Source organism: Diadema antillarum, unplaced genomic scaffold, assembly GCF_040938485.1.
Source record: "Diadema antillarum isolate AM-2024a unplaced genomic scaffold, OU_Dant_1.0 scf00000025, whole genome shotgun sequence".
In the NCBI taxonomy this organism is placed as follows: Eukaryota; Metazoa; Echinodermata; class Echinoidea; order Diadematoida; family Diadematidae; genus Diadema; species Diadema antillarum.
In genome coordinates this window covers 269,944-297,505 of record NW_027270914.1, presented here as the reverse complement: position 1 = coordinate 297,505, position 27,562 = coordinate 269,944, and the positions used below count along the sequence as shown (strand labels likewise).

Here is a 27,562-nt window from a genome sequence, read left to right as displayed (position 1 = left end):
AAAGCTAAATCCTCACCTCAACCAGAATTGTACACACCCTTTAAGGTATTGTTTTCTTCTTATATTGTTGCCAGCCAGCAAAGAGAGATTAAGAAAATGTGTGATTGTAAGCAGCATAAATTTCTCTCTGTTTGCAGGCTGACCCTCCCGTGTCTGAGGCCTCATCATCTTCTTTCCCACCCACCATGGGCATAAAGCAAGAAGCTGGTGGATCCCAGCAACAGCCGGCACAGATGTCTCTGGCGGGCGGAGTGTCGTCGGGCGGAGTGTTGTCGGGCGGGGTGTCTTCGGGTGTGGCACCGGGCATACCAAGCCAAGCCCAGCAGATCTTCACTACCAAGATTGTGCAACTGGTCGGCAAGGTAACATACGTGGGGCAGGAGGGGCGCGTGAAATGATAGTACAAATGATTTCATCCCCTTTATACCCAGTTCAGTCTATGTAAACTTTTATACCACAGCTATTGGAAAGGGCCACGCCAGTATTTTGACATTTTCTAAGTCACAGTAGCTGTATAGGAAAGGATTCTAATATTGCAGTGATGTATAAGGCTTGCACTTCATACATATTGAGAGATAAAAAAATGCTGACGTATTGTCAGTACAGGAAAAATCAAGAAGTCATTGTAGTTCAGTGTATTCTCTTAGTTGTGAGGTCTCCAGTGGGTTGTCCTTCACAGCAGTGGTTGTGCCCCCTTGGCAAGGTGCTTCTTCCTTGAAGCCTTGTCTGCTGGAGGGCATTGTGAGATAACTCATGGAGTGGGAAGGCTAGCCCGGCTCAAATATATTCAACTATACAACACCTATTTAGAATGTAGCTATCCGATTGGTTGATTGCCCATCACGTGACATTTAGTGAAAAGTTCCATTGCACGCTCTGGCTGTCTCAGCAGTGCAATTTTGTTTGACCAAAATGTTCCATTGTACGCGCTCTGATGTCACAATAAACAAACATGTGCCATGCGCACTCAATAATTACAAGCGCGCACTTTTGTCACTCATTTTTGTAAACAACTTCGTCTCGCATACGTACGTGCATGGTGACTTGCGACTGTGAGGCTACTCATTCGTCTTTCATTGAAAATGGTTGCCATTTCTGTGCTAAATTCAAGAATCTGTGAGTACGAAATCTGTTGACATTCGAGGTGTTGTATAAAACAAATAGTGTCTGGTCTTTACTCGTGCAATGGAACCAGATTTCGCACTCAGTGAAAGATGAGGCGCACTATTCAACTCGGCTTCGCCTCGTTGAATAGAGCGCCTCTATCTTTCACCTCGTGCGAAATCTTGTACCATTGCACTCTTGACCATTCACTATTTGTATAATATCTGTGTGACAAATAGTGTAATAGTAATTACCCTGATACGCAGACGATGTATTCCCTTTGGATATTGCCAGTCGATGTTGGGTAATTTTCTCTTTGCCCCCTTGTCGTCCGTAGAACCTAACACCACAGCAGCAGGACGTCTTGAAGCGACTCCAGGAGCAGCTGAGGAACATGACTCCACAGCAGCAACAAGAGTTCTACCGCCAGCACCATGCCAAGCTCCAGCAAATGCAGGTGACCAAAAAGGTGGGGTGACCTCATCTACCTCCGTCACGCCCCCTCTTACAAAAAGAAAACAACAACAGCAGCAACAACAACAACAACAACAACAACAACAACAAAAGCAACAACAACAACAACAACAGCAACAGCAACAACAACAACAACAGCAACAACAACAACAACAACAGCAGCAGCAACAACAACAGCAGCAACAACAACAGCAACATCAACAACAGCAACAACAACAACACCACCACCACTCTGGCTTGTCATCAGTTGCTTAGTCTTTGAAATGATGCACTCTGTGATTGTAGTTTGGGTGACAGCACAGGCCCATCTGCAGAACCTGTAGCTAAAAAAAATGATTTCATTTGACCAATCCAGCTTTTTTTTCTCTTCTCTTCTGCCATCTGAAGTACTGATATCCTCTTTATTTTGTCTTGTCTTAACATATTTTGTCACATTTGTTGACCAAGTAACTGAGTCCAAATTCTCAGTTTTGGTGCTCAATCAGTTCTCAATGCTCACTTTCTTGGTGATTTCAACCCCCCCCCCCAAAAAAAAAAACCCAATAAGAATATAAATAAATAAATAAATAAATGAATGAATAGATAAATAAGTGAATGAATGAATAGATGAATAAATAAATAAATATAAATAAAAATAAATAAATAAGAAAATTAATAAATGAATAAATACATAAAAATAAATATGAATAAATAAATAAATAAATAAATTACCGGTAATTAATTAATAAATACAAAATAAGAATATTCTGCAAATTCACACAACATGGGAGTAATGAAAAGTGATAAAAGTCCCGTTTGCAGTGATATCACCCTAGCCTTTTATTTCTCTCCCTCAAACAGCCGTCGGACCAAAATGGTGCAATTCAGCCTCCTCAGCAACCTTCTTCTAGTACTATCACTCCAAAGGTGAGAGAAACAAACCACAGACTCACGGGCCTCAATTCATGGTTATTATGCAAATTCTTCTACGTAAGTTGCATGTGACAGATTGCATATGTGACCGTGATAAAAGTGTGAACTGAGAAAAAAAGGCTCTGAAGTACAGTGTCTATTCATGCGCTTAATCTTTACTAATCCGTGCTGGCTGTGCGATGAATGGGACAAAAAACAGGAAGTACACCACCAGAGTAACAACAATGAAAAAATTATCAGATTAAACTGAAATTAAGCATGCCTCATTAACACATTCTGTCCATGATTAATGCCAACTTTCAAAGCAGTAGCATTATCCTTTCAAAAGTTATTAGAGTTGAAAGTGAAGGGTGTGTCCAAGGTTTTTCAGAAATGAAAAAGGGACTCTAAAGACACGCATAATCACACTATTCTACCAAATATTTCCGAGATAAACTGCTAAAAAACACACTTTCCCACCTGTTTTTATGATCTCAAATTTTAGCATAATGTAAAAGGAGACTAGCTCTTTCAGAAAATATGAAGTCAAGATCAGCTAGGTTGACCCATTTCACTTATTTTCAGTCCTCGCGCAAAATCAGTGTGTGCGACTTTTTGTTTGTTTCGTGGTGCACGGTCACATATGTCGTTAGGTGTGCAGTAGCAGAAGGGCGTTAATATGCCATGTCAGAGGTACATCTATTTCATGCCTATTTTAGATCATGGTCTAAATTTAAACCACCTTCGTGAATTCAGGCCATGAAGTTCTACCAAACATATGTAGAAGTTTACAGCACTCTGCTAGAATACCCTGACATTAGTCCTGTTTTCTACTGGCAGAAGAATCTGTGCACTTTTACTTTGTTGTCTGTTATTCGAGTGTTCAGAAGTAGAACTATGTGAAGTTAAAATATGGTACTAGTGAAATGTGACTAGGTCATGTTGAACAGAATTTTTGACTGCGCTCCCTTGACGCACAAGCCGATTAGAGGGAGGAGTTTTCTTTACCGGAATACACTCTACCCACGCATACAAAAGGTGTACCTCCATCTCATCTGAATGGGCTCCATACTTTGAATAGACAAGTGCCCATGCATTTACCTTGCCCTGCAATGCATTTTAGTTGCCCAGGGTAGTCTGGCAAGTGGGATTGTGGCACTCTCTTGTCTGTTGACGCAGGAGCAGTTGAGCTTCACAGAGCTTGAAAATCAAAAGTCAAATGGAATAAAACCATCAATGGCATCATCTTGGGCTCTCACTCTCTCCCACAGCCTCAGCTCTCCCCAGTGAGGGCAGCCAAGCCGGCCCGCAGCAAGGCCAAGAAGAAGACGTCCAAGTCTCCCAAGGGAACTGACCGGATGGACAAAGGGGACGCCGAAAAGGGGGTCAAGGATGTGGAGGTTGTCACGGCGACGCCCCAGGCCCCTCCCCCACCCCCACCACCTCCCCCTCGAGTGCCCACGCCCCCTCCTGATGCCGCTGACTTGTGAGTTTTACCTGTTGTTATCTCGGCTTTTACATCCTTTTACAGGGTCATCGGACATTGCCTCCCTTGTTATATCAGAGATAGAATGTAAAGAATAAAAAAGTAATGGGACCTGCAAAATTACCTTTTTTATTTTGTGGGCATTAGCTATCTCTGATTTCCTCATGCTGGGGAACATCTTTATAAACAGCTGCTTGGAACCACAGATTATCCGTGATATCTGAGGGATAAAGACTTAAGAGTATAAAATAATGAGACCTACAAAATGAGCTTGTTATTTAGGATATCTCACTGTGACAAGGTTCCAGTGTACCCCAGTTATGCATGTTTCTTAGTCAAGGAACCCCTGTCTTCGATACACCTTGATGGTGTACGCAGGTTGATCACATACAAGTGGGAAGCACAATTGCCGATAGTTTTCTCCGTCACATTTTTGACACCTGAAACATAACTTTGTCTCAATAAGTTCTTTGTCTCCTGTTATGTTGTCATACTGCTCGAAAATGGACACTAAACAAACGAACAAACAAAAGAAGTCAATATATAATCCCCCCCCCCCAAAAAAGAAGAATATATATATATATATATATATATATATATATATATATATATATAAATGAATAAAATAAAATAAAAAATACAGGTATAGGAAACTCACATGAAAAAAAAAAAAAGGAAGATGGAGAACAAAATGGAGATGGAGTTGGCAAGTCAGAAATGAGAAGGGAATGTTGATGATGTTCTGTTATGGTCTCCCTGTGCAGTATTCGTGAGAGGCGTAGCATGGATGTACAGCTGGTGGAATCTCAATTCAAGACATCGTTTGCCTCCTACCAGGAAGCTGTCATGAGGCTTCTGCCTTACCACATCGTCCATGAGAAGATCCCTAGCAAGGACAAATTTGCCGAAAGTAAGTTATAACTACAATAATGATAATGATAATAATGATAATGATGATAATGATAATAATAAGGTCATCTTTATCCAGGGTAGCCTCTTCATTGTTGCTACTGCTTGACCAGCGGGTCCTGCCTATATAATCAAACCTGTCTATAGCAGCCACCCAAGGGAGACGAAAAAAAGTGGCCATTGTAGACAGGTAGCCACTATAGACAGGGTCGTTAACATGGCTTTTCTCTTGGGGGGGGAATTTGTTACGTGGTCGCACACGGCGGGTGGGCATTATAGACGTTGGTCGCAACAGACAAGTTTGACTGTATTATTACCCTAGCGTTGCCAGGTTGAAAACATCTTGTCCAAGGACGTAAGCACTGGGCGGGAATCACTGGTGTCAACAAGGACAGTCTTTATTTGAATGCCATATGTTACAGAAGCCTAACAGGACGTAAGCTACGGTATGTACACATTTCCAAAATGTCACTTCCGCTCATTATCAAACAAAGCTTGTTATTTTCTGTAATATTGGTCTCCTTTTTCTCCTCATTTTTTCCATCTCTTTTTTTTTTTCTCATACAGCGGAGAGTTCCTTCCACGAAATCAGCGATAACCTCATGGAGAAGAAACAAAAGATGCTGAACAAGTTTCAGCTCCTCCTCCACAAAGAGAGTATGGTATGTTGTCATGGTAACCGCATCACTTTCATCTATGAAGAAAGCATGCTTGCCTTTGTCTTTGTCCATTAGTATTTTATCTAGATGCAGCAGGGTTCACCAAGCTATGTTTTTGTTTTCACCAAGAGTAACAATGGTATGAGTCTCTAAAGAAGTAAGCCCCTGACTGATTACTCATTGTAGCTAAAAGTACCAATTCTCAATTACAAAGTGTCTTTAGAATGTCACATCCAGTTCAAAGTGCTCAAGCAGCATATATTTATTTAGGAGAAAAGGTTGCTTTTTCACCATTAATAACAGCAAAATGTATCTAATGAGTCGGAAGTTTAATGGAATCTAAGCATATATGCAGAACATCTGATAATAACTGCTAATCCCATTAAAAAGATTTCAGTCTAGGCAAATGTGCAGTTACATTTGCTGAATGACTGCAAGTTTATTCTTTCTAGATATGTGCAAATAACACTATTATTATCATTATTTTTTATTTACTTATTTATTTTTTTATTTTTTTTATTTCTTGATGTATCAATGTCGCAGTGTCTTTGGCGTAGTGGACTATGAAATGACTGAAATGATCACTCCACATTTCTGTTGTCATGGTTTTCAGAGTTTCATGATTTCTCTTTGCTTTCCCCCGTCCAGAAAAAAGAGCCATCATCTGAGATAGTGATGTTGGAGAGAATGTTCCTTGCCGATGAGAGAGCGGCCTTACAGTACGAACGAGAACTAGCCGAGGCTAACAGAGGTGAGTGGACATCAAGGGACTCCACCCTTACCCCGTTGAGTCCCGAGTATGCTCGGGCAGGGGTCTATGGGAGATGCGTGTTGTAGCAAAATCAGCCTGTCATCAATGGGTGAAGGACCCAGAAGCATGGTGATACCAAGGAATGGCAAGGCTGGCTCGGCTCAGATACTGTATACGCCAAATATTTTACGAGGTTTTTATTTTCGCGAATTTCACGAGTCAGCTGCTATTCGTGAAATTAAAAACGCGCGAAAATATTGACTCTGATCCTGATATGAATGTGACGTATGCGTTTCTCCGTTCAGTACAGGTCTCCACGATCGCGATATCGTCGGGAAGTCAGGATTCGCCCAAATTCAGACTCGCGAAATATATGGCATATATGTGACCCTGCACCTCAAAACAAACAAAAAGTCGCCGGACATGAATTTTTAGTTAAGACCATATTCTGAAAGAGCAGACTTTAAGCTTTAAAATGATGTATAACTCAAATCAAATTGACTCTCCTAACCTATTCAAATATTGGAAAGAAAGCACAAACTCAGGAAAAGTGTGAACTGAGAAAAGAGGCTCTGAAGTACAGTGTCTATTCAAGCGCTTAATCTTTACCAAACCGTGCTGGCTGTGCGATGAATGGGACAAAAACAGGATGTAGACCGCCAGAGTAACAACAATGAAGGGATTATCAGATTAAACTGAAATTAAGCATACCTCATTAACACATTCTGTCCATAATCAATGCCAACTTTTAAACCAGTAGCACTATCCTTTCAAAAGTTATTAGAGTTGAAAGTGAAGAGTGTGGACAAGGTTTTTCAGAAATGAAAAAGGGATTCTAAAGACACACCTAATCACACTATTCTACCAAAAATGTTCGAGATAAACTGCTACAAAAACACACTTTCCTGCCCGTTTTATGATACCAAATTTTAGCATAATGTAAAAGAAGACACGCTCTTTTAGAATATATGAAAAAGTCAAGTTCGGCTAGGTTGACCCATTTCACTTATTTTCAGTCCTCACTCAAAATCAGTGTGTGCGACTTTATGTTCGTTTTGAGGTGCACGGTCACATATACAGTATTCAGTTCAAGAATCCCCGTAACAAATGGCATACAGCTTTATCACTAATCCCTATATCGTTAATATGTTAATACACAAGACTTACCAGTAATTGTAACAACTTGGAATCGATTAAAAGTGTGCAACCGTTACCATGGCTATGTTATTCCTGCTACACAGCTCTTTGGTAATATGTTTTCTACTATATAGTTTTTTTTTTCTCATCTATAATATCACAAATATACTTTTGATATGAAATATGTTGTTTGCAAGAGTCTTTTATGCAGATTTCAAATCAATGGAAGTCCATTGATTAGATAAAGCATGTTTGTTTATGTTGCAGTAACTATCTGTTTTAGAATTGGGCAATTCTTTGGGGCTTACCGAAGTCTGGGGCACTGTTCCTGAAAGTTGTCAGCCCTGACAATTTCAGTAAAATCTTTGGTTTTGATCAACTGAGAAGCTCTAGTCCCTGACTGTTGCTATGGAAATTGTCAGAAACTTGCAATCTGCCAGGGCCGACAACTCTCATGAAACAGGGCCCAGATGCTCATTTAAATGTAGACCACACTGGAACGTCTATATTGACGTATATGAAGTCAGCATATGACATAATACTGACATGAAGGGTTTGTACCTGCCCTGTTTGACTTATCAGTAAGTTTTCATTCTCTTTACCATACACCCTCCATTTCTTTTTCCCCTCCTTTGTTTCATTCTGTCTGTGTCTGTCTGTCTGTCTGTGTGTCTGTCTGTCTGTGTCTGTGTCTGTGTCTGTCTGTCTGTCTGTCTATCTGTTTGTCTGTGTCTCTGTCTGTGTCTGCCTGTCTGTCTGTCTGTGTATCTGTGTGTGTCTGTCTGTCTGTCTGTTTGTCTGTGTCTCTGTCTGTCTGTCTGTCTGTCTGTCTGTGTCTGTCTGTCTGTGTCTGTCTGTGTCTGTCTGTCTGTCTGTTTGTCTCTGTCTGTCTGTCTGTCTGTGTCTGTCTGTTTGTCTGTGTCTGTCTGTCTGTCTGTCTGTTTGTCTCTGTCTGTCTGTCTGTCTGTCTGTCTGTCTGTCCTTTTCCTCCCTTCTCCCAATCTGTAAACCATTCCAGGTTTGGTGGAGTCACTAATGCCAAAGATTGAAGCAACTCAGGATCAAGAGACCAACCACCCACAGGTTAGCAACTATCCATTCCCCCCCCCCCCCCCTTTTTTTTTTCCCTGAGTAGTACAGGAGACTCATCACAGAGTCTTTGGAACCTGCAAATACCTTTTGTTTCATCAAAATTTGGCTACATCTACACAGATACAGTTTATAAAATGTAATATAGTAGATGATAATTTTAGAAACCGATTTTTTGCTTTGTAGTAACGACATTCCATTAAAATGGGAGTGCACTGTTCGTTATTGAAAATTCACCTCCTCTATGTCATGTAAATGTCTTCAGCTGCTATACTATTTACCTCAAGGTGTATCTGTTGGCATATTTTCCTTATATTGGATTGACAAGCTGGTGAGCATTGCACAAAGTCTACAGAAGCAAGTGCCTGAAATACATCATGAAAGTTTCAGTCAATCTGGAGAAAGAAGAATAGAATGATTTGAAATGAATGAAGAAGTGTTTTTCCAGTTCTGTGTTCATAACATTGGGTTTGACAAGACTCGAAAGAATACCTACTTGGCCAGGCGCGTGCAAAGTGGCACAAATGATTTCATATGTGACCGTGCAGCACAAAACGAACAAAAAGTCGCACACTGATTTTGCGTGACGACTGAAAATAGGTGAAGTGGGTCAACCTAGCCGATCTTGACTTTTTCATATTTTCCGAAAGAGCAAGTCTTCTTTTACACTATGCTAAAATTTGGGGTCATAAAACGGGCGGGAAAGTGTGTTTTTTAGCAGTTTATCTCGAAAATTTTTGGTAGAATAGCATGATTAAAGGGTGTGTACAGTTCTGGTCGAGTTGAGGATTTAGCTTTTAACGTTTTGCCGATATATACAGAAATTACTCTATGGGATGTCAAAGAGCATGTGGTTCTGAGGGGTATCAAAAGTTTATTCGATGAAAATCGGTTTTGAAATGGCTGAGATATCCCAAAACAAGGTGAAACAAAGAGATCCTAATAAAGTTGTGGCATGTCACCTTTCATTATTAGCACTTTTTTGGATATCTCAGCCATTTGGCAGCCGATTTTCATCAAATAAATGTTGAATTCTTCTTAAAATTGCATGCTCTTTCATATTTCATAGGAGGTTTCTCATTATCTCACTTAGGAATGTTCAAAGCATGAATCCGCACCTTGACCAGTACTGTACAGCCCCTTTAAGTGTGTCTTTAGAGTCCCTTTTTCATTTCTGAAAAACCTTATACACACTCTTTACTTTCAAGTCTAATAACATTTGAAAAGTGTGCTACTGCTTTGAAAGTTGATGTTAATTATGGACAAAATGTGTTAATGAGGCATGCTTAATTTCAGATCAATCTGATAATCCCTTCAATGTGTTAATGAGGCATGCTTAATTTCAGATCAATCTGATAATCCCTTCATTGTTGTTACTTGGGTGGTTTACTTCCTGTTTTTTTTTTTGTCCCATTCATCGTACAGCCAGCACAGTTTGGTAAAGATTAAGCTCTTGAATAGACACTGTACTTCAGAGCCTTTTTTCTCAGTTCACACTTTTCCTGAGTTTGTGCTTTCTTTCCAATATTGAGATAGGGTAGGAGAGTCCATTAGTTACACATCATTTTAAAGCTTAAAGTCTGCTCTTTCAGAATATGGTCGTAACTAAAGATTCATGTCTGTCGACTTTTTGTTTGTTTTGTGGTGCAGGGTCACATTTAGTCTCCCTTTCTCTTTCTGTCTCTCCCTCTATGCAGTCATCTTCTGTTGAAAAGCCAGCAGAGCACAAGTTTGTGGAGCCCTCGGACCGCAGTGCAGTGAAGGTAGAGTCACGTCACAAGACAAACCATGATAGATTACGGCGGTCTGCAGACACTGAGGAATTGTTGGAATCCTCGACGTCTCCCCCTCCAAGGAAGTCGGCGATGGTCCAGAAGAGGTCCAGTCTGAGGCAGCGTCTGAGGAGCAGCGAGTCTGATTCCACGTCCGCGCCGAGTGTGGAGAGTCGCTACGAGTCATCCATCGTATCGAAGTATGGAAGCAGTGATGAGGAGGATGGGTCGTCCGTTGCCAAGGGAACGGCATCTCACTCTGGAGGTGGTATCCGCCTGCGTCTGACGAAGAGCTTGCTTGTAGAGTCCAACGTGATGTCTCGTGACAAGACTGGGACCAGCGAGAGTGATGACTCCATCCTCTCCTCCCCGTCACAGCCAAAACGGCGTAAGAGCCAGCTGGAGGCGCTCCTCAGCTCCGACTCACTGGACAGCGAGAGAACCTCGCCCTCTCTTGACCACAGGACTAAAGCCACGGGTGTCTGGTCAATCAAACGACCGGAATCGTCGCCCTGCCAAGATTCCCTGGATGCCAGCACAAGGGATACTGATGGTTCCCAGGGTGCCCCGCCCAGTGGGTCACACCCAACAATCATCAACATCGACTCTCCTGAGGAGGAGAAAGATGCCTTGCAGGAACAGATGGACTCTGCCATCAACAGCATCCTCTTTCTCCAGAACCCCAGAAACGGGTCGGATGCCTCCCGACACGCCAGCTTCGCCGACATCAGCTTTGGTCAGAGCCTGGACGATGTGTTTGACAGCGGGGACGACTCTGCCGTCTTCAATGTCGACGACTACGCCAACGCCAGTTTTCTGGAGGAGAGTAGCGCAGTAGCCGGGCTGGAGAGTGAGTTCAGTGCCATGGGGAACGACCTATAGCCCTCTTGTTGGGGCAGGTGAAAGACAAGTTCTCTGCAATACTGTGTGTGAGGTACATGTACATCTTTGTCATGTGGGGATTTTTCTCTGTTACTCTCCTTGCATTTCTGTCCATGCTTCTTAACTCTGAAGTATGTTTGTAGGAGAACTTTCTGCAGGATTCGGTGGATTTTTACTCTGCAGACCACAGGAAACCACTCATTGATGATTGCACAATCCTCGGGAGGTGCCATCACGTTGAGATGCTCTGATTACTTAGCAAGGTGGAAGGCGTCTCTCTATTCTATTACAAAGATTGAAGCTTGCCACTCAAGGAAAGATGCAGCTTTGGGGCATTGTTGAGCTGTAGACAGACTTCATGCTAGTCTATGGAGCTGGTTGAACGGGTGTTCTGTGAGGTGACAAATACTCAACAGTTGTCTGAGTGTTATTCCTCAGTTTATTTCCAAAGTACCTTCAAGGCCACAACCTGGTGTTACCAGATATTTTTGTAGAGAAGATTATTTATTACTGTGTTTGCGGCACATCAAATTTAAGATTGTTTGGGTAAGATGATCGTAGACCTATGTCATGACCGAGTCTTGTCATCATGACATACTGTAAAACCTGAAACTTTTGTGAATTTCGCAAGGAGCCAAGATTCGCAAACGTATAATGCACATAAATGAAAGTTTTTATCTTCACAATGCTTTGAATGCCAGTACAATGCTGTAGACCACTAAGGATTGCAATTTGTGTAAGTTTCATACTGTGAAAAATGCTGTCGGCTCCAATGTGCAAGTGTTTCTGCTTTCACAGTAGATTGGAAGATTACATAATACTACAGTCGCATTTTAAAATGATATTAATGTACTTTACATTCATGAGGGTTCTCTCTAAGTTATTCCTCTTCACATGTTGCACCAGAGACAAAGTTTTTTAGTTGCCATATTACTCAATTTTACCCTCCTCCCCTTTAACTACAGACAAAATGTGGACGGAGTGTTTCTGAAATGCTCTCTAACTCTTATTATCAGTGGCTAATTTGATTCATGGACACAATTGTTTAGACAAGCAAGCTATAAACCTAGTAACAGTGAATATGTCCACACATATATATGTTGATGTTTATGATCATCAATTGAGACATTTTTTTTTTTATTTCATTATGATGAAAATTCACGTCTGTTTAGTAATAGAGATTCGGCATCAATGTGATGTTTTGTCTGAAGCTTACTTGTTATAAAACAACATGGAAGTCTTGTAACATGATCATGAGGTGCAAGTGAAAATTTTGTCACATATTTCCTTTCATGGTGGTTCCAATTCAGTGCTGCTCTCAAGTGGATTTTGTTTTTTGTTTTTTTTCTCACAAGTCATGGTGAGGCAGAGAGAATCCAAAGTAGATATTGCAGTCTGTTCAAACTTATTGACTCTTTAACTATCACTGTTTATCAACAGAGATGCACTGTACTTTGCTTATTTATTTTTTTGGCTCGTTTTCTTCTGCCAATATTGTGTGTTTTGATCGGTGTCTTCGTGTGTGCAAGTAGTCTCAGTCAATGGAAATGCTGCAAATGGGTCCATTCGTTGTTTGTCTGTTCGTTTGTTTTGTTTGAATGGTATTCCTGGATGAATTCACTCAGAAACCATCGCTGGGAAGTAGGGGCTGTCCCTACTCCTGCCAGGAGAATGCTAACAAGTAAGAAATGTGGATGTCTTTCTTTACCCAGCTTATATCAGCCTTGTATACTGTATGTATATGCCATATATCGTCTGTTGAGAATGAGAAGGGCGTAAAGTGGTCTTGAACACTATGGGTTTTGTGGCAATTTAACGCCCTTATCATTCTCAACCGACGATATTTTGTGGGGATTTATTTTGGTGAATTTCTTGAGTCAGGTGTGGTGTGCTAATTTAACAGTACGCAAAAAACATTAACTTTGATCCCGACATGAACGCGACATGAGCACATACATTTCTCCGTTCGTTAATGTACTTCATGATCGTAGAATTGACCACTCGCGAAATGTTGGAAGTCCCAATTCGCTAAATGTTAGACTCGCTAAGTATATGGCGTATACATCAATGCTCCTTGACAGGTTCTTGATGTCTTAAGGTGCTTTCTTCAAAGAACAGAGATTGACATTTCATGTAACCCCATAGGTCCCAAAGATGTTAACCCGTTGAAGGCTAGTCCCTAGTATGCTTTGGCTAGTCTGTGAGAAACATGTGTTATAGCAAATCAACGGAACCTCAAAGGGTGAAACTCCTTGTCCATCATTTAATCAGAGCTGCAGCAGGTTGTTTGTGTTCAACCTTTCCTACCCTTGGAGAAGTTTCTTTGAGAAATAATCATCTTATCGTCATCAACTCAGTAGCTCTGAATTTTGTTGCATATCATAATAGAGAAAGATAAGATGGAATTGGTTTAAATTCATTAATTCTGCATGAAATATGAAAAAATTTTAAACATCTATCAACTTACAGAAAAATTTAAACTTTCATCGTCTTCATTGTGTTGTTAATTTGAAATTCAGTTTTGAATTCAGGTTTTTGAAACTTTGTGAACCAAAGCAAGCAATTGTGATAAGAATAACACTTGGCTGAAATAACAAAGATTTTTTTACTGTACGTTACGAAGCAGTAACAAAAAGTAGTAAGAATTATTTCTGTGAAAAAGACATTGCACTAATCCACAAAAATGTGGTTTGCTGAATTTGGTGAGTCTAGATGCTTTAGGCATGTCAGGTGCTAATTAGTCTGACTTGTCAATGGTAATTTGTGATGAGTAGTACGGTTCCCTAAGAGTACTTTGGATTTGCAGGTAGGTGGTGGTGTTGGGCATAAATAGAGTGATTTGATTGATGATAGTGAAATCAGGATGGCTGAGTAGAGGTGCTGTAAAGTCAAAGAGTGATGTCACAGGCTTCCTGAAAAGTTGGAATATCTTTTCATAACCAGACCAAAGAAAACATTGAAGTCTGCCTGATTTGGAAAATTATTTTGACTGCTGAGATGAATGTGAAGGGACAAGATTCCCCCTGATTTCCCGGCAGAATCTCCTGGATTTGTATGTGTTAATATTGGCAGGACTGTGATATATGCAGTGGCAATGAAAGTGCTGGTCTCTTACAGAAGACAATATATTGAAGAAGAACAAAAATAAACTTAAAGACTCGGTCACAAATTGTGGTGGTATCAAGTAATAATTACTGTATACGCTGTTATTTTCGTGTACAGATAGTTTCGCGAATGATGAGGCCATTGACATTTTCGTGAGATGTTGTTTTCGCGAATTGACGCCGACGCTTACGTTAGTGCACTATAAACGGGGCGCATGGAGACATTTTTGCGTGTTGTTAAATTCGTGATCCAACTGTGATATGCGAAATCCGCGAAAATTAAAGCCTCCCGAAAATAAGAGCTTATGCAGTATCCTAATGCAGCATAGTAGTTTCTACTTTGTGAGTTGATTTCAAATGATTTGGTTGTGCAGGCAAAGAGTGTTGAAACTGTCATACAGTCAAATCTGCGCTTAGCCTCCTCTCCAGGGAAATGAAGAGGTGGTGGCCTTTCTAAATAGGTGGCCACTGTAGACAAGGTGTCAATTTATTTGTTTGCATGACATGATTACAATGGACATCATGTGTATTCTCCCTGTGTACCTGTACAGGCAAACCCCATTATGGTACGATAGTCAGGACGGCGAGAATTTTCTTGTTTGTAATAAAAACTTGTTAAAGGCATTGTGTAAGTAGCGGAAATTACTGACAAATTTTGCTTTGACAAAAAACATTCTGGACAACATTCACAAAATGCTACATAATGCCATGTTTCAGAAGCAAAAGAGTGCAAAATATGTACAGCTGTATTTCAATTTAACTTCTGATACTCTCACTCAACAATTCGAAATTCGACACAGAAACTGGCAGAGATGGTTGGGGTTCTCTTAATGTAGGTGGCTACAAGTGTAGAGCACAAGGTATGTTTAAAGAAGATGTAATGACATTGTGACAAAGGGCCTTGTATTACACTTAACCCTAACTAGGCCGGGGGGGGGGGGCCTCGGAGGCCCCCCCCCTCGACGTTCCGCGCGATGTATTTCAATCGCAAAAAGCTATCGGCGCGACGTTTCATGACTTTTTTCTTTCGAGTCTCCCGCATCTTTCGACACCAAATTAGCGACGCCCGGGCGCGCGGTTCCGAAGTTACGCATAAATATGTACATGCATGTCAGACCAAAAATTGCTCAAAAACGTTAATTCGTGTACAATTTCAATGCAAACTGTGCTTACAGGCAAATTTTATAAAAGCATGATTATTTTGGTGTTTTATTGATTAAAATCAATGAATAACATATTTTCTTGTTCAGAGCGATGTCGCGGACAAATTTCATCGAAAAAACAATGAAAAACATAAAGTCGAAAAAACAGGGAAATACATAAGAAATTCCAAAAAAACAATAAAATATTTAAGAATTTTTTCGGATATCACAATTTTTTTTCATTACATTTGCTAAGGACACTAAAAAGAATATTTACACAAAAAATGTGCCTGTTTTGAGCTTTATTTTGTGATTTATACCAAATAGTCTGATTTTATGCATCATCATGCATAAATTAGCATGATTTAGCATAAACAATGATTTTTTGAAAAAATAACTTCATGGTATTTTAGATTACATCATAGGCAATGTGTGTGCCAATTTTCGTTGCGATCGTGCGGTTGACGGCCGAGATCTGGAGGGGGGGCCTGGGAGCCCCCCCCCCGCTCTATCAACTACCTAAATAGCCCGGCCTAGTTAGGGTTAAGATGTGCATGGCTGATCAGTATATACTGCTATCGATATATTGATGATTTGCAGAAGATTATTTCCTCATGTTTCCAGATTTTTATTAGTGCCCTTGCTTTCCACATAGGATTCAACAGTATTAATTGAAGGGAAGCCAATGAAGGAGTAGCAGATGGTTGTATGTGACGCAAATATGAAATACACAATTTAGAGGTTGATGCTTTTTTTGCCTGCCCTAATGACATTTGGGGATTCCCCAGAAATATTATGTTCTTTATAAGAGTAGACTCGTCCATGGTTGATACAAAGTATTGAAGACAAGATGTGCCTGTGTTTGATCCTATTTTTGAGGGACCAAGGCTGGGGTTTGGTTGAAGAGTTTTGTTTTGGTTTTGGTGGTTGTCTGGACTCAAAAGTAGTCGAAAAAAAAAAAGAAAAGAAAAAGAAAGCACCAGAATGCAAGGCTGTCAGGACTCTTGCGAATTTGAATAATCATTGTGTGTGGTTGTATGTTTTGACTGTTAATCTGCAATTAAATGTTCAAACGGAATGACAGCTCGCGGAAGTAAACCCAAATTGTGAGTCCAAACTTCTTGATGGATTCTTGTAAGGGATAGAAAGATGAGGGGATGGAGAATGACATTTGACCAGTTTATTGCAAAACAAAATAAGTTCATTTGTGTTGATTTAAGATATGTATGATTAAACCTTAAAAAAAAATGGAAGAAAGTAGGGCAAGTCCAAGATAACGCGCACGTTACGTATGGGACATTCAGAGACTTTTATGACCTGAAAAAATAGTGTTAATGGCCTTTGATCATATTGAACTTCATCATGGTGATTGATATCTAGAAGAAGTATAATCATGTAAAAAATTGAGAAAAATGACCTTGACAATTATATTCTAGAAGAGAAAATGTGTGCCGTTACGTACGGGACCAGAAAAATTTTGTTTTTTAGAACATTTTTTTCAACCTCAAAACTCTCTGAAAGTATATCATTCTACAACTTGTAACTCACTGTGATGAAAGTCACAACACTCAAGATTATCAGAGGTAAGTTTCATGTCATTAGGCAAAAAGCTCTAATTACAGGTTCTAATTAAAGACAGACATGACGTGTTACGTATTGGACAGTTACGTATTGGACAGTTTGTCCCCCATTCATTTAGTGTGTGAAGAACCATGTTTATGGGTATTTTGCATAATTATTGAAGTAGAATCAGTTGAAACTACTCAAATACTGATCCAGATTGTCAAGGAAACAATATTCCCCAAATATTCACCATCATAATCATATTCAATCATATTTTTATATTTTTATGACCAACCTGGATATGCATGCCCTTTGTCCCCCATTCGTTTAGTGTGTGGAGAAGCATGTTTATGGGTATTTTGCAAGATAATTTTGCAAAATACCCATAAACAAATTTTTGCATAATTATAGAGGTGGAATCAGTTGAAATTACTCAAATACTGATTCAGATTGACAAGGGAACAATATTCCCCAGATATTTACCATCATAATCACATTCAATCATATTCTGTTTTTTTATGACCAACCCGAGTATGTATGCCCTATTTTTATCAGGATAGTTACTCCTGAAAAATTGAATACCTGGTAGTTTAAAGTGTTTACTTCCATTGATGAAGGGCAGTTTGCCATTTAGTTTCAATAAAAAACAACTTGACACAAGAAATATTAAGTTTAATAAATAAGCAATACCTGCTGCGTGGAACCCCAGTGATTGAGTAGATATATGATGTCTGTCTAGCAGTCGGGTCATTGATTCAAGTCACACCTCAGTATGTATACCCATGAATTTTGTTGTGGCTACTACTGAAAACTGAATAAGGACAATTTGTGTATCACTTGTATAAAAAAAAAAATCATTTTACTTTTTATTTTTTTTCTATATAATCACAACCATTTCATATTGGATCTCCATCACATAAACTTTGAATTCCTCTAGTCTCAGGAATTTATGCTCTTAAGTAATTCATATAATTGGTTTCCAATCATCTCTTTAAATGTTGAAAACTGAATCCCCATTTCTACAAAAAACTATACCATCCCTTTAATCGTGATTTTTCATTGTGTATTTTGCCATTTTCCCCTCCCCCTTTCTGAAAATTGTTTCAAGTGTCTATAACTCAAAAAGTAGCTACAATGTTGGGATGCTTTCTTCAGGATGATTGACCATTTGTGTACTGAGAGACCTTCCCAGCTAGCTACATGCATTCACATGCAATATGTATGAGGATGTCCCATACGTAACGCATTTGTCCCATACGTAACATTATTTCAATGCCTAATAAAAAATATTTCTTTCACTTTTTTTTCTTTTTTCTCTGGTATTTAATTTCTCTAAACAATAAATTAGAACTTTCCAAAAGGGCATTAAAATAACCTTAGCAATTTCAGAAAAAACCTAACAAAATGACCTCATTTTGTTACGTATGGGACATCTCATGATAGGACACGAGCTAATTTGCATAATCATTTGCATAATCCCTAAATTTTCATACCACGACATTGCTCACTTAAACTGTGTCTTCTTACACTGCTTTTCTCAAGTGACATATGCCTGCTCATGTGCAGAATATAACTACGAACCGGTTTACCTTTCCTCCTCTCTTGATGAAAACCGGGTTTATAAAAAATTGTGGGCGATCTCACTTGCAAATTTGTAATTCCATACGAATGTGGCGTGGAATAAATATTCGTGAAACAAACACTCTGCCAAGCAAAGATCGTGTAGGAGTTTCAAACGAATCACAAGCCTTTCCCTCCAAAGACACTGTACAGTGAAGCCATACACACAGACAATGAATGGAGGGATTATTCTTCAACCTTGCAAATATTGTGACATTTTGCAAAAGGGCTATACAGTCTTTAAAGGCTATGGGTGCGTTCAAGCGCTCTCCTTAAGTGAACTGTATCGTACTGCACCCACGCCAGAGAAGCGCTCAAACACTCTTAAAGGGTACCAAAAGTTTGCGTGTGAAGAATGTGCGTATCATGCACATACCTCATAATGCAAAGAGTTCATTGTCTTCGGAACATCTGTAAGTAGTTTGAGTGCGCCACGTGAGTGACCTTCTTGCTACAAAATGCATGACTCCCCCTCTGAAAATAACTCGTGATGTACACTTTCTCAACAGACCGCTTGAAGGCTCCAGATCTGGCACAGTTCAGTATGGTACGCTTTAGCTCAGTTCGCTTGTGATCCCTTTAGAGCGCTTGAACCAACCCCAAGTCACAGCTGGTGTTGTCTTATGAAATGAAATACAGAAAGTGTTGTGTAAAGAAAATCCCATGAATGGAAGAAGTTTTTATAACTGAATGGGTTTATTTATTCTCAAACTATGCTACCGAATGCCTGAATGTTGTCTGATTGTAATGGTAAAAGGGCAGAGAAGATTTTGATTTGCACGCTGCTGCTGAACCTGAACTGAGGGGAAATTGTGTTTTTTATTTGATAATTCTTTCCTCTCTCTCTCTCATTGGCTTTTTCATTGGCACTTCAGTTAAAATCATCTTCAAAGTAGTACTCTGTGGAAGCTTGCCATCTGTCAGGGTGATGGTGCAATTTTAGAAAGATTTCAACTCCTCATCAAATTCCTCTTACCCTTTGGCCAGACTTATTCTATATGTGTATTTTTATGTGTTTTAAGAGATAAATTGCCAAAAATACCCCAGTTCAGTGTACTGGGAGTAAAGTGATTATGTTACAAAATGAACAGGCTTTCTCTGGGGAAATGAAGCCAGTGTGTGACCAAAGGTACAAGCCTTCAAATCTTTGTAGGTCTGCTCACGCAGATAGTATCCCCACCTACTGCTTTTATCGCTAGACTGCCTTAACTCTTTATGAGCCACCCAAACCAATTGATAAATTGCCACATGCTACAGTGCTATGCAAGCATAACTCATGATTCCATTTCTGTCACATGTAGCTTGCATTAGATTGTGATTGAATATCAAGTTGTGTTCCCTGTTGGGATATAGCAAGTAAATTCAACATTTCTGTGAATTTTCTGTGTGCAAAGGTCGTGCATGGACAATAACATAGCTACTGGTTATTTGAAAGAATGACAGCTTAGTCATAGAATTTGCATCCAAGCAAAGCTTAGCAATTTCTCTGCAATTTTGCTCGTTACATATTCAGCATGATAAAAATCTATAAAAAGTTACATGGATTTGAAAAACAGAATGTTTTCCCAAAGCATGCCTGGGTTGCAATCTCAGAATGCTGTGGCATGCAGGGCATTACACCATGGCACATAAAGAATGTCATGGAATACCTCTACCCTCTCCCCCTTCTTGTAGCACTGGAATTAGACTTCGCCATCTTGTTTGTTTGTTTTTGGTTTTTTCATTTCCATCTGAGAAGATGGCTGGTTAGCCCATATTCAGCTACGGTAAGCTGGTCTTCCATGGGGTCCAGTTGGATGTGAGGTGGGACCACTTCACTGGGTTAAACACCCTGCTTTTTGCGATGAATGAATGAAGCGGGATCTTTTACGTGCACGAGTTTTTAGTCTCTCATGCACGGGTCCTCCATTTTAATATCTAACAACATTCTGATAGCTCTGAGAAGGGATTGATAAGGCCTCTGGCTTGGTTGGGGATTTGTTTGATGGTATGTAGTTTGGAAGAGTAGTAAATTATGATAACAAATGCGTTTATTCTGATGTGAAATAAGGACGAGGGTTTGAGCAATTTTGTGAATTGACATCTGTTTCGGTGGATCTCCAAATGTACTGTATTCAGAGGAACCTTGTTATAAGGTTTGAAATGACAAAACCATGTCACCAAACAGTCATTTTGCTGGTACCTGCTCTTTATCAAATTAATTCTGCTGATTTTCTCCCCTGATATTACAAGATCCCTGACTTGATGTAATTTCTGTGGTTCCGATGTCCCTGTTTTGTTGATGTACTGCTGTATTGAATGACTATGATAATGTAATATCTTGGCTTACTTGAATTCATTGATGCACCATCAGTTTTTAAAGGGAGAAGCGATTTTTGTAGGCAGCAGCTCTCTCTCTCTCTCTCTCTCTCTCTCAAAAAAGTACTTCTTTGACTTGGATTGTTGTAGATCTTAAAGGGATGGTACAGTATTGGTGGAGACGAGAATTGAGCTTTTAACATTTTGTGAGATACCAAGAAAACACTTATGATATAGTACAGAGCATACCATTTTAAGAGGAATTTAAAGTTTATTTGATGAAAATTGGGTTTGGAATGACTGAAACATCCAAAAACAAAAGTAAAACAAAGCGATCGTAATAAAGTGTGGGTCCCACACTTTATTGGAATCGCTCTTTTTTGGATATCTCGGCCATTTTAAAACCAATTTTCATCAAATAAACGTTGAATTCCTTATAGAATTACATGCTCCTTCATATTTCCTCAGAGGTTTCTCATTATCTCACCAAAAAATGTAAGAAATCTGAAATAAGGTCTCATCCAAAACTGTATGATCCCTTTAACAAGTTGTGAATGAGCATTGTAAGCTATGCCTCTAAAGTGTGGTCCTCTAACAGTGCATTTGTTTCTTGTTAAGAATAGGGAATATATTCCAGCACAATACAAGAGATGTACGTGTACAAAACAAAGTGATGTATGCCTTGCAGATCAAAGAATATTTGTGAAATGTTATCTCATGTACTACTAGTCTTTTGCAGATCTTTTTACCATAAACTACTGTAAAAGTGGGAATTTGTTGCTGGTGTGGAAATTGTGATACGTTTTTTGCAGCTAGAAACCAGCATGAAAATAAAGACATGAATGTTTTTGGCATGTCGCAAGTTCCACTAAAAAATGACTTGATTCCACAGAACGAAAAACATGGGAAATTCATCTTACCCAGTCGAGCGTGAAAAATTACCCTTGCGAAAACAACTTTTACAGTATGAAAAAACTGTTTGGATCTTACAATCTGTTGCTACCAGACATTGCATAGCCTTAGATAAAAAACAAACAAACACACACTCTACCCCCCCCCCCACACACACACACACGCACACAAGCACACAACTGAAAAATCTTATTGCTGCATGTTGGAGGAACTTGATGTTTATACCTGAGCAGAGTGTACCTGTCAGCATAGAGTGTACATGTAGCCACCAGTGTGGTGCACAGGTCTTATTTATTTTTTGTAGTAAACTCCCCATAAAAGAGAACAAATTACTGAAGAAGAGTAAGATTAATTGATGTTCTACACGCAGCAATGAGAGCTTTTGTATACTTGATTGGCACAAACACAAAAAAGTTGGAAAAGCAACCATTCTGAGACTGAAAACTTGTTATATATTTGTATGGAACTCACTATTCATTGCATTTTGACTGTTGAACCAGAAGTGTGGTACATGCCAGTATTTTGGTTGTAAAGTTTTCATTGAATAGAAAGTTGAATACTAGTACACCTTAAGTCATTCATTTTGGTTGGTGATTACATGTAGGACCCGTCTTCGTGTTTGTGTTGAATTGTTTTATGTACGTGACTTGTGTTCTGGATGTTGTTCAATGCCATTGTACAGAAAAGAAATACAACAGAAATCAATGAGAAATAAATTGAATCAAACTGAAAATGAGAAAAAAAAGTTTTTGTTTGATTTAGTGTCATGTATTAAAAATGGATGAGTTGTGTGGTTTTATTTTGCTTTTTTTTGTCCCCACCGAACGAGTTCGAGTAGGGGACTATGAAACGGGCTCCGTACGTGTGTGTGTCCGTGTGTCCGTCCATCCGTCTGTGCGTCCGTGTGTGATCAAAATGTTCAATTTGCTACTTCTCTGTCATTTATGAGCCAATTTGATTCTGTTTGCTTTATATGATAGCACTACATGGGAGCTTTGAAACTTCTACACAGAATTTCAGTTGTGACCTTTGACCATGACCTTTGACCTATATTGTACATTTTGCTTCAAAATGCTACTCCTTCGCCATTTCTAACCCGATTTTGATTCTGTTTGCTTTATATGATAGCATTACATGGGAGCTTTGAAACTTCTACGCAGAATTTCAGTTGTGACCTTTGACCTTGACCTTTGACCTATATTGTACATTTTGCTTCTAAATGCTACTCCTTCGCCATTTCTAACCCGATTTTGATTCCGTTTGCTTTATGTGATGGCACTAGGTGAGGGCTTCAAAACTTCTACACAGAATTTTGACCTTTGACTTCTTTGACCTTTGACCTTGATTTTTTACCTATATTGTACATTGGCTACAAAATGCTACTCCTTCGCCATTTCTAACCCGATTTCGATTCCGTTTGCTTTATGTGATGGTACTAGGTGAGGGCTTCAAAACTTCTACACAAAATTTTGACCTTTGACTTCTTTGACCTTTGACCTTTATTTTTTGACCTGTATTGTACATTTTGCTACCAAATGCTACTCCTTTGCCATTTCTAACCTGACTTCGATTCCGTTTGCTTTATGTGATGGCACTAGGTGAGGGCTTCAAAACTTCTACACAAAATTTTGACCTTTGACTTCTTTGACCTTTGACCTTGATTTTTTACCTAAATTGTACATTGGCTACAAAATGCTACTCCTTCGCCATTTCTAACCCGATTTCGATTCCGTTTGCTTTATTTGATGGCACTAGGTGAGGGCTTCAAAACTTCTACACAGAATTTTGACCTTTGACTTCTTTGACCTTTGACCTTGATCTTTTTACCTATATTGTACATTTTGCTACTAAATGCTACTTTCGGCGGGGACATATATTACGCACCGCGTTATTTCTACTTTTCCTTGTTTTTAATGTAGTATGTGTGTGTGTGTGTGTGTGTGTACATAGCGCACTCCCGTCATAACGAACACGGTTATAACGAAATTCCGGTTACAACGAAATAAAAATTTAGGCCGCAACATTATCTGTTCTATGTATTTTTTTATTGTTTATTTGTTTGGTTATAATGAAATTTCGATATAACGAAAGAAAACTGCCGGTCCCGAGGACTTCGTTATAATGGGAGTCCAATGTATGTGCTATGTGTTCTGCTTTTCTCTACCTTGCATTTACATATATAGCAGGGGCGGATCCAGGAATTCCGTAAAGAGGGGGCGCGTTTACAAAATTAAAGGGGGGAGGGGGCGCACGCATCCCCTCCCCCCATTTTTTTCTTTTTATTTCTTTTGTTTCAACAAAAAATAAAGGGGGAGGGGGACGTGCGCCAGTTGCTGTCCTCCCTGGATCCGCCCCTTCCAGTATAGTTATGTTATAGTTATCTTATTATAGATATAGTTATGTTATACATGTAGTTATATTATAGTTATAGTTATATTATAGGACTTTATATGATACTTATATTATATATTGTATGCAGTCAGTAATGAAACAAGACCAAGATTGAGAGGAAGAGGAGAAAAACTAGGGGGGGGGGGATGAAGAGAGAGAGAGAGAGAGAGAGAGAGAGAGGTTAAGGAGGTGACTGCAAACAGGTACTGAGGGTGAAGCAAATAATATGTGGAGACCTGTGTGATTTTGTGTTTGTTTTGTTCTCTTCTCTAATTATGGGCGTGTTTAACCCGGTTCCATACGGGAACCTAGTGATTTGTGTATTACGTCAATGGGGATTTTAGAATTCAGTATAATGGGATGGGTTAAGATGCAGTTCATTTTGCTTTTGTGTGTGTTTGTGTGTGCGCGTGCTTCTTTTTTTCACGTTCTTTTGGACATTCCACTACCACCAGTTACTTAAGATTTTTTATTTATTTATTTATTTATTTATTTATTTATTTATTTATTTATTTATTTATTTATTCTGTGTTCTTTATACAGGGTAGTCTCTTCAGTACATAAAACTGTTTTACATGAGACCCTTGTATTACATAAGAAGATTAAAATACAGTGTTACATACAATTTGAAACAATAATTAATTTTGATCATTACAATATTACAATCCATAATACAATACATACAGTAAAATACAATACAATACAAAAAACGAATAAGTTAAAAACAGTTATCAAAATATGAAATTGAATAGGATACAGTACTCTCCGCAAAATCGGGTAGGGTTGGGCAGAGCGTTTCTTACCCGATTAAGCAGAGTACCCGATTAATCAAAGAACAGGTCTCATTCACAATTGACACACATTATGTATTTACATGTATTGTACACTGTACCATAACACCTACACTGTATGCTTAACATGCGTGCTTACACGGCACATTATATATACATTATCCTTGCTCATAAGTCATGAGCAATAATTAACTCTCTTTACACTCTTTTTATGGACAAATATGTCTTCAGAAAACTTTTTATACTATAGACTCCTCGCTAATACAGCTGTACGTAGGTATTTTCCAAAATGAACACGTCTCTTTGCGTGCACTAGTCACATGGAACGTAGGGTTACTTTTCGAGAAGCGACTGGGGAAAAGTAATATCATGGAGCTGGTGCTTGGCCTGATTTTCGTTTCAAGCTTCTCGTATTGTGAATGTTATTGCGGAGTAAAGGAGGAGCGCAAGTGTGTTCAACTCCTGTCTGTCTATGCAGTTGTGAGTGTCAGCTACATGACGTGTATGTTCGTTTTCGTCTGGCAATTCAGTACGTGTACATTATGTTTTCATGTTTAATCACTCCCAAAATGATCGGTCTTCTTTGCAAATTAAGCAGAGAATGCGATTAGTTGTGGAAAATTTGACATGAATGATTTCTTAAAGTATATATCTGTGATAAAATATGGGTAGAAATTAGGTTAGAAGAAAATTATTTAACCATTTATGTGGAGAGGCAACCCATTTATGCGGAGAGGCAACCCGATTATCATGTAATTTTAATGTGCATTGGAACTGACTCTGACATCACTGCCCAATTAAACGGATTACCCGTTTAAGCGATACCCGATTACGCGGAGAGTACTGTATACAAAATAATTAAATATAACAATGTATAAAATCAAACTACGTATTACATTCAAAATGACGGTACACGTTTATAATAACCAGTAAATTATAAGAAATGATAGAAGCATCAATAATTTGTGATCCATCCATTATCCCCTACTTGTTCCCCATCCCAACTGCCCCTATTTCCGCCAAAAAGAAGGGAAAAAACAACATCAAGTTTACAGTCATCACGGTCATAGATTGTTACAGATTACAACAGGCAAAAGGTAAAATGGAAAATGGTGTACACATAAAAAGCCAATAAGGCCTGTAGGCGCGCGTACACCGTCTTCAAAGATTATGCAAAATTTGAATCTGAAGTTATTTTCAGAGATCATAAATCAGTTTTATACAGAAGATACACAAAATGTAAACATAAACATAAAACAACAAAATATGAAACAGACATAAAAAAGACGGTTACTTACATCGATGAAGATGGAAGAAGAAGAAGAAGAAGAAGAAGAAGAAGAAGAAGAAGAATATGTGAATATACCAGTAGGATTCGAACCCCAGACTTTCTGCAATAAATCCTTACTCGGGGTTATACTATAAAGTATCTAATACGACTGTATACATGCTCTGTTATGTTTGTCGTGGAAACACTCTTGAAAATGAAATGGCTACATTTTAGATGTTGTCATTCCCCCAACCTTTTTATTTATTCGAATGTTGAAGGCATAATTCATCATTTGCAGATGAAACAAAAACCCAGCATTAGTGCTTTGAAATAGTTCTAAAATGCGAGATGGGGATAGAAACAACCAACTATAAACATTTGAATTCGTAAAATCGATGTTAAGTATTGTTAAGATACAAAAGGTGAACAATAGCTATAATAAGATGTTCAAGACTAACCGTCTACAGTTACGGCTTATTGAGAAAAATATAGATATCTCCTTATATTTCAGGCTTTATCGCGAAAATTTTATATGGTAGGATGTTTTGTGGAACAACAGACCTACTCAATAATATGCATTAAATGTCATATCTTGAAAAATGTTTAACTCACTGTTCCCAAAGGTAAACTGGACCTTTAAACTCGAATCTCGAAATCAAAGTTAGATCTAACGCTTAACAAAAGGTTGGATGAGTTATTTTGTTGTTAGATATAATACTCAAAATAAGTCTTGAATTTTTTAGTAGCCTTTAACAAAAAGTTGAAGGAGTGACAACATTTGAAATATGTAATTACCATTTCAATTTTTTGAGTGAAGAGACTCCAAATGTAATTTCTCTGAAAATGACAAATGTTTTAATCTGTTTATCGGAACATTAAATTGTCCAAATGCAGCTTTCCTGTTATCATGGTTATACATTTGCCACGCTCATTGTACACAGTTACTTTTCTGAGAATTGCAAACCAAAAACTTAACTTTGATATTTTTTCTTTCTGGATTTCCTATGGCATCATCTTTGCAATGTCGTTAATGAACAATGGCATTAGTGTAGGGGGACAAACGAAGACCCTTTTCAAGGTTTACTGCTGAGTAAACCATATCGCCTTGTTTGGCCTCGAAGTCCACTTGTGGATCTTTTGTTCCCGTATGGGTGCGGTACGCGTAAAAAATGTCGCCACAGATTGTATGAGCTAGGAATGGCGTCATTGCTCCGATAATCCCATTCGCTCACATCGCATCAGCAACGAAGAATGCGGTCTTGCCCGAGACGCAATAAAAAAGAAAAAAGAAAAAGAAAAGGATACTACACAGGCAAT

At 38.9% G+C, this 27,562-nt stretch overlaps 1 protein-coding gene across 1 annotated transcript in view; it reads left to right on the top strand.

Moving 5' to 3' along the window:
• Nucleotides 1-11,463, top strand: part of LOC139733870 (uncharacterized) — a 32,297-nt gene extending 20,834 nt beyond the window's left edge. Inside the window, exons 7-15 of the mRNA XM_071644674.1 lie at nt 138-362; nt 1,442-1,573; nt 2,419-2,484; nt 3,741-3,955; nt 4,720-4,865; nt 5,432-5,526; nt 6,172-6,274; nt 8,430-8,494; nt 10,198-11,463. Coding sequence (XP_071500775.1) covers nt 138-362; nt 1,442-1,573; nt 2,419-2,484; nt 3,741-3,955; nt 4,720-4,865; nt 5,432-5,526; nt 6,172-6,274; nt 8,430-8,494; nt 10,198-11,154 — 2,004 coding nt within the window. The 3' untranslated portion in view covers nt 11,155-11,463. The remainder of the gene's footprint in view (nt 1-137; nt 363-1,441; nt 1,574-2,418; nt 2,485-3,740; nt 3,956-4,719; nt 4,866-5,431; nt 5,527-6,171; nt 6,275-8,429; nt 8,495-10,197) is intronic.
• Nucleotides 11,464-27,562: the final 16,099 nt, after the last annotated feature.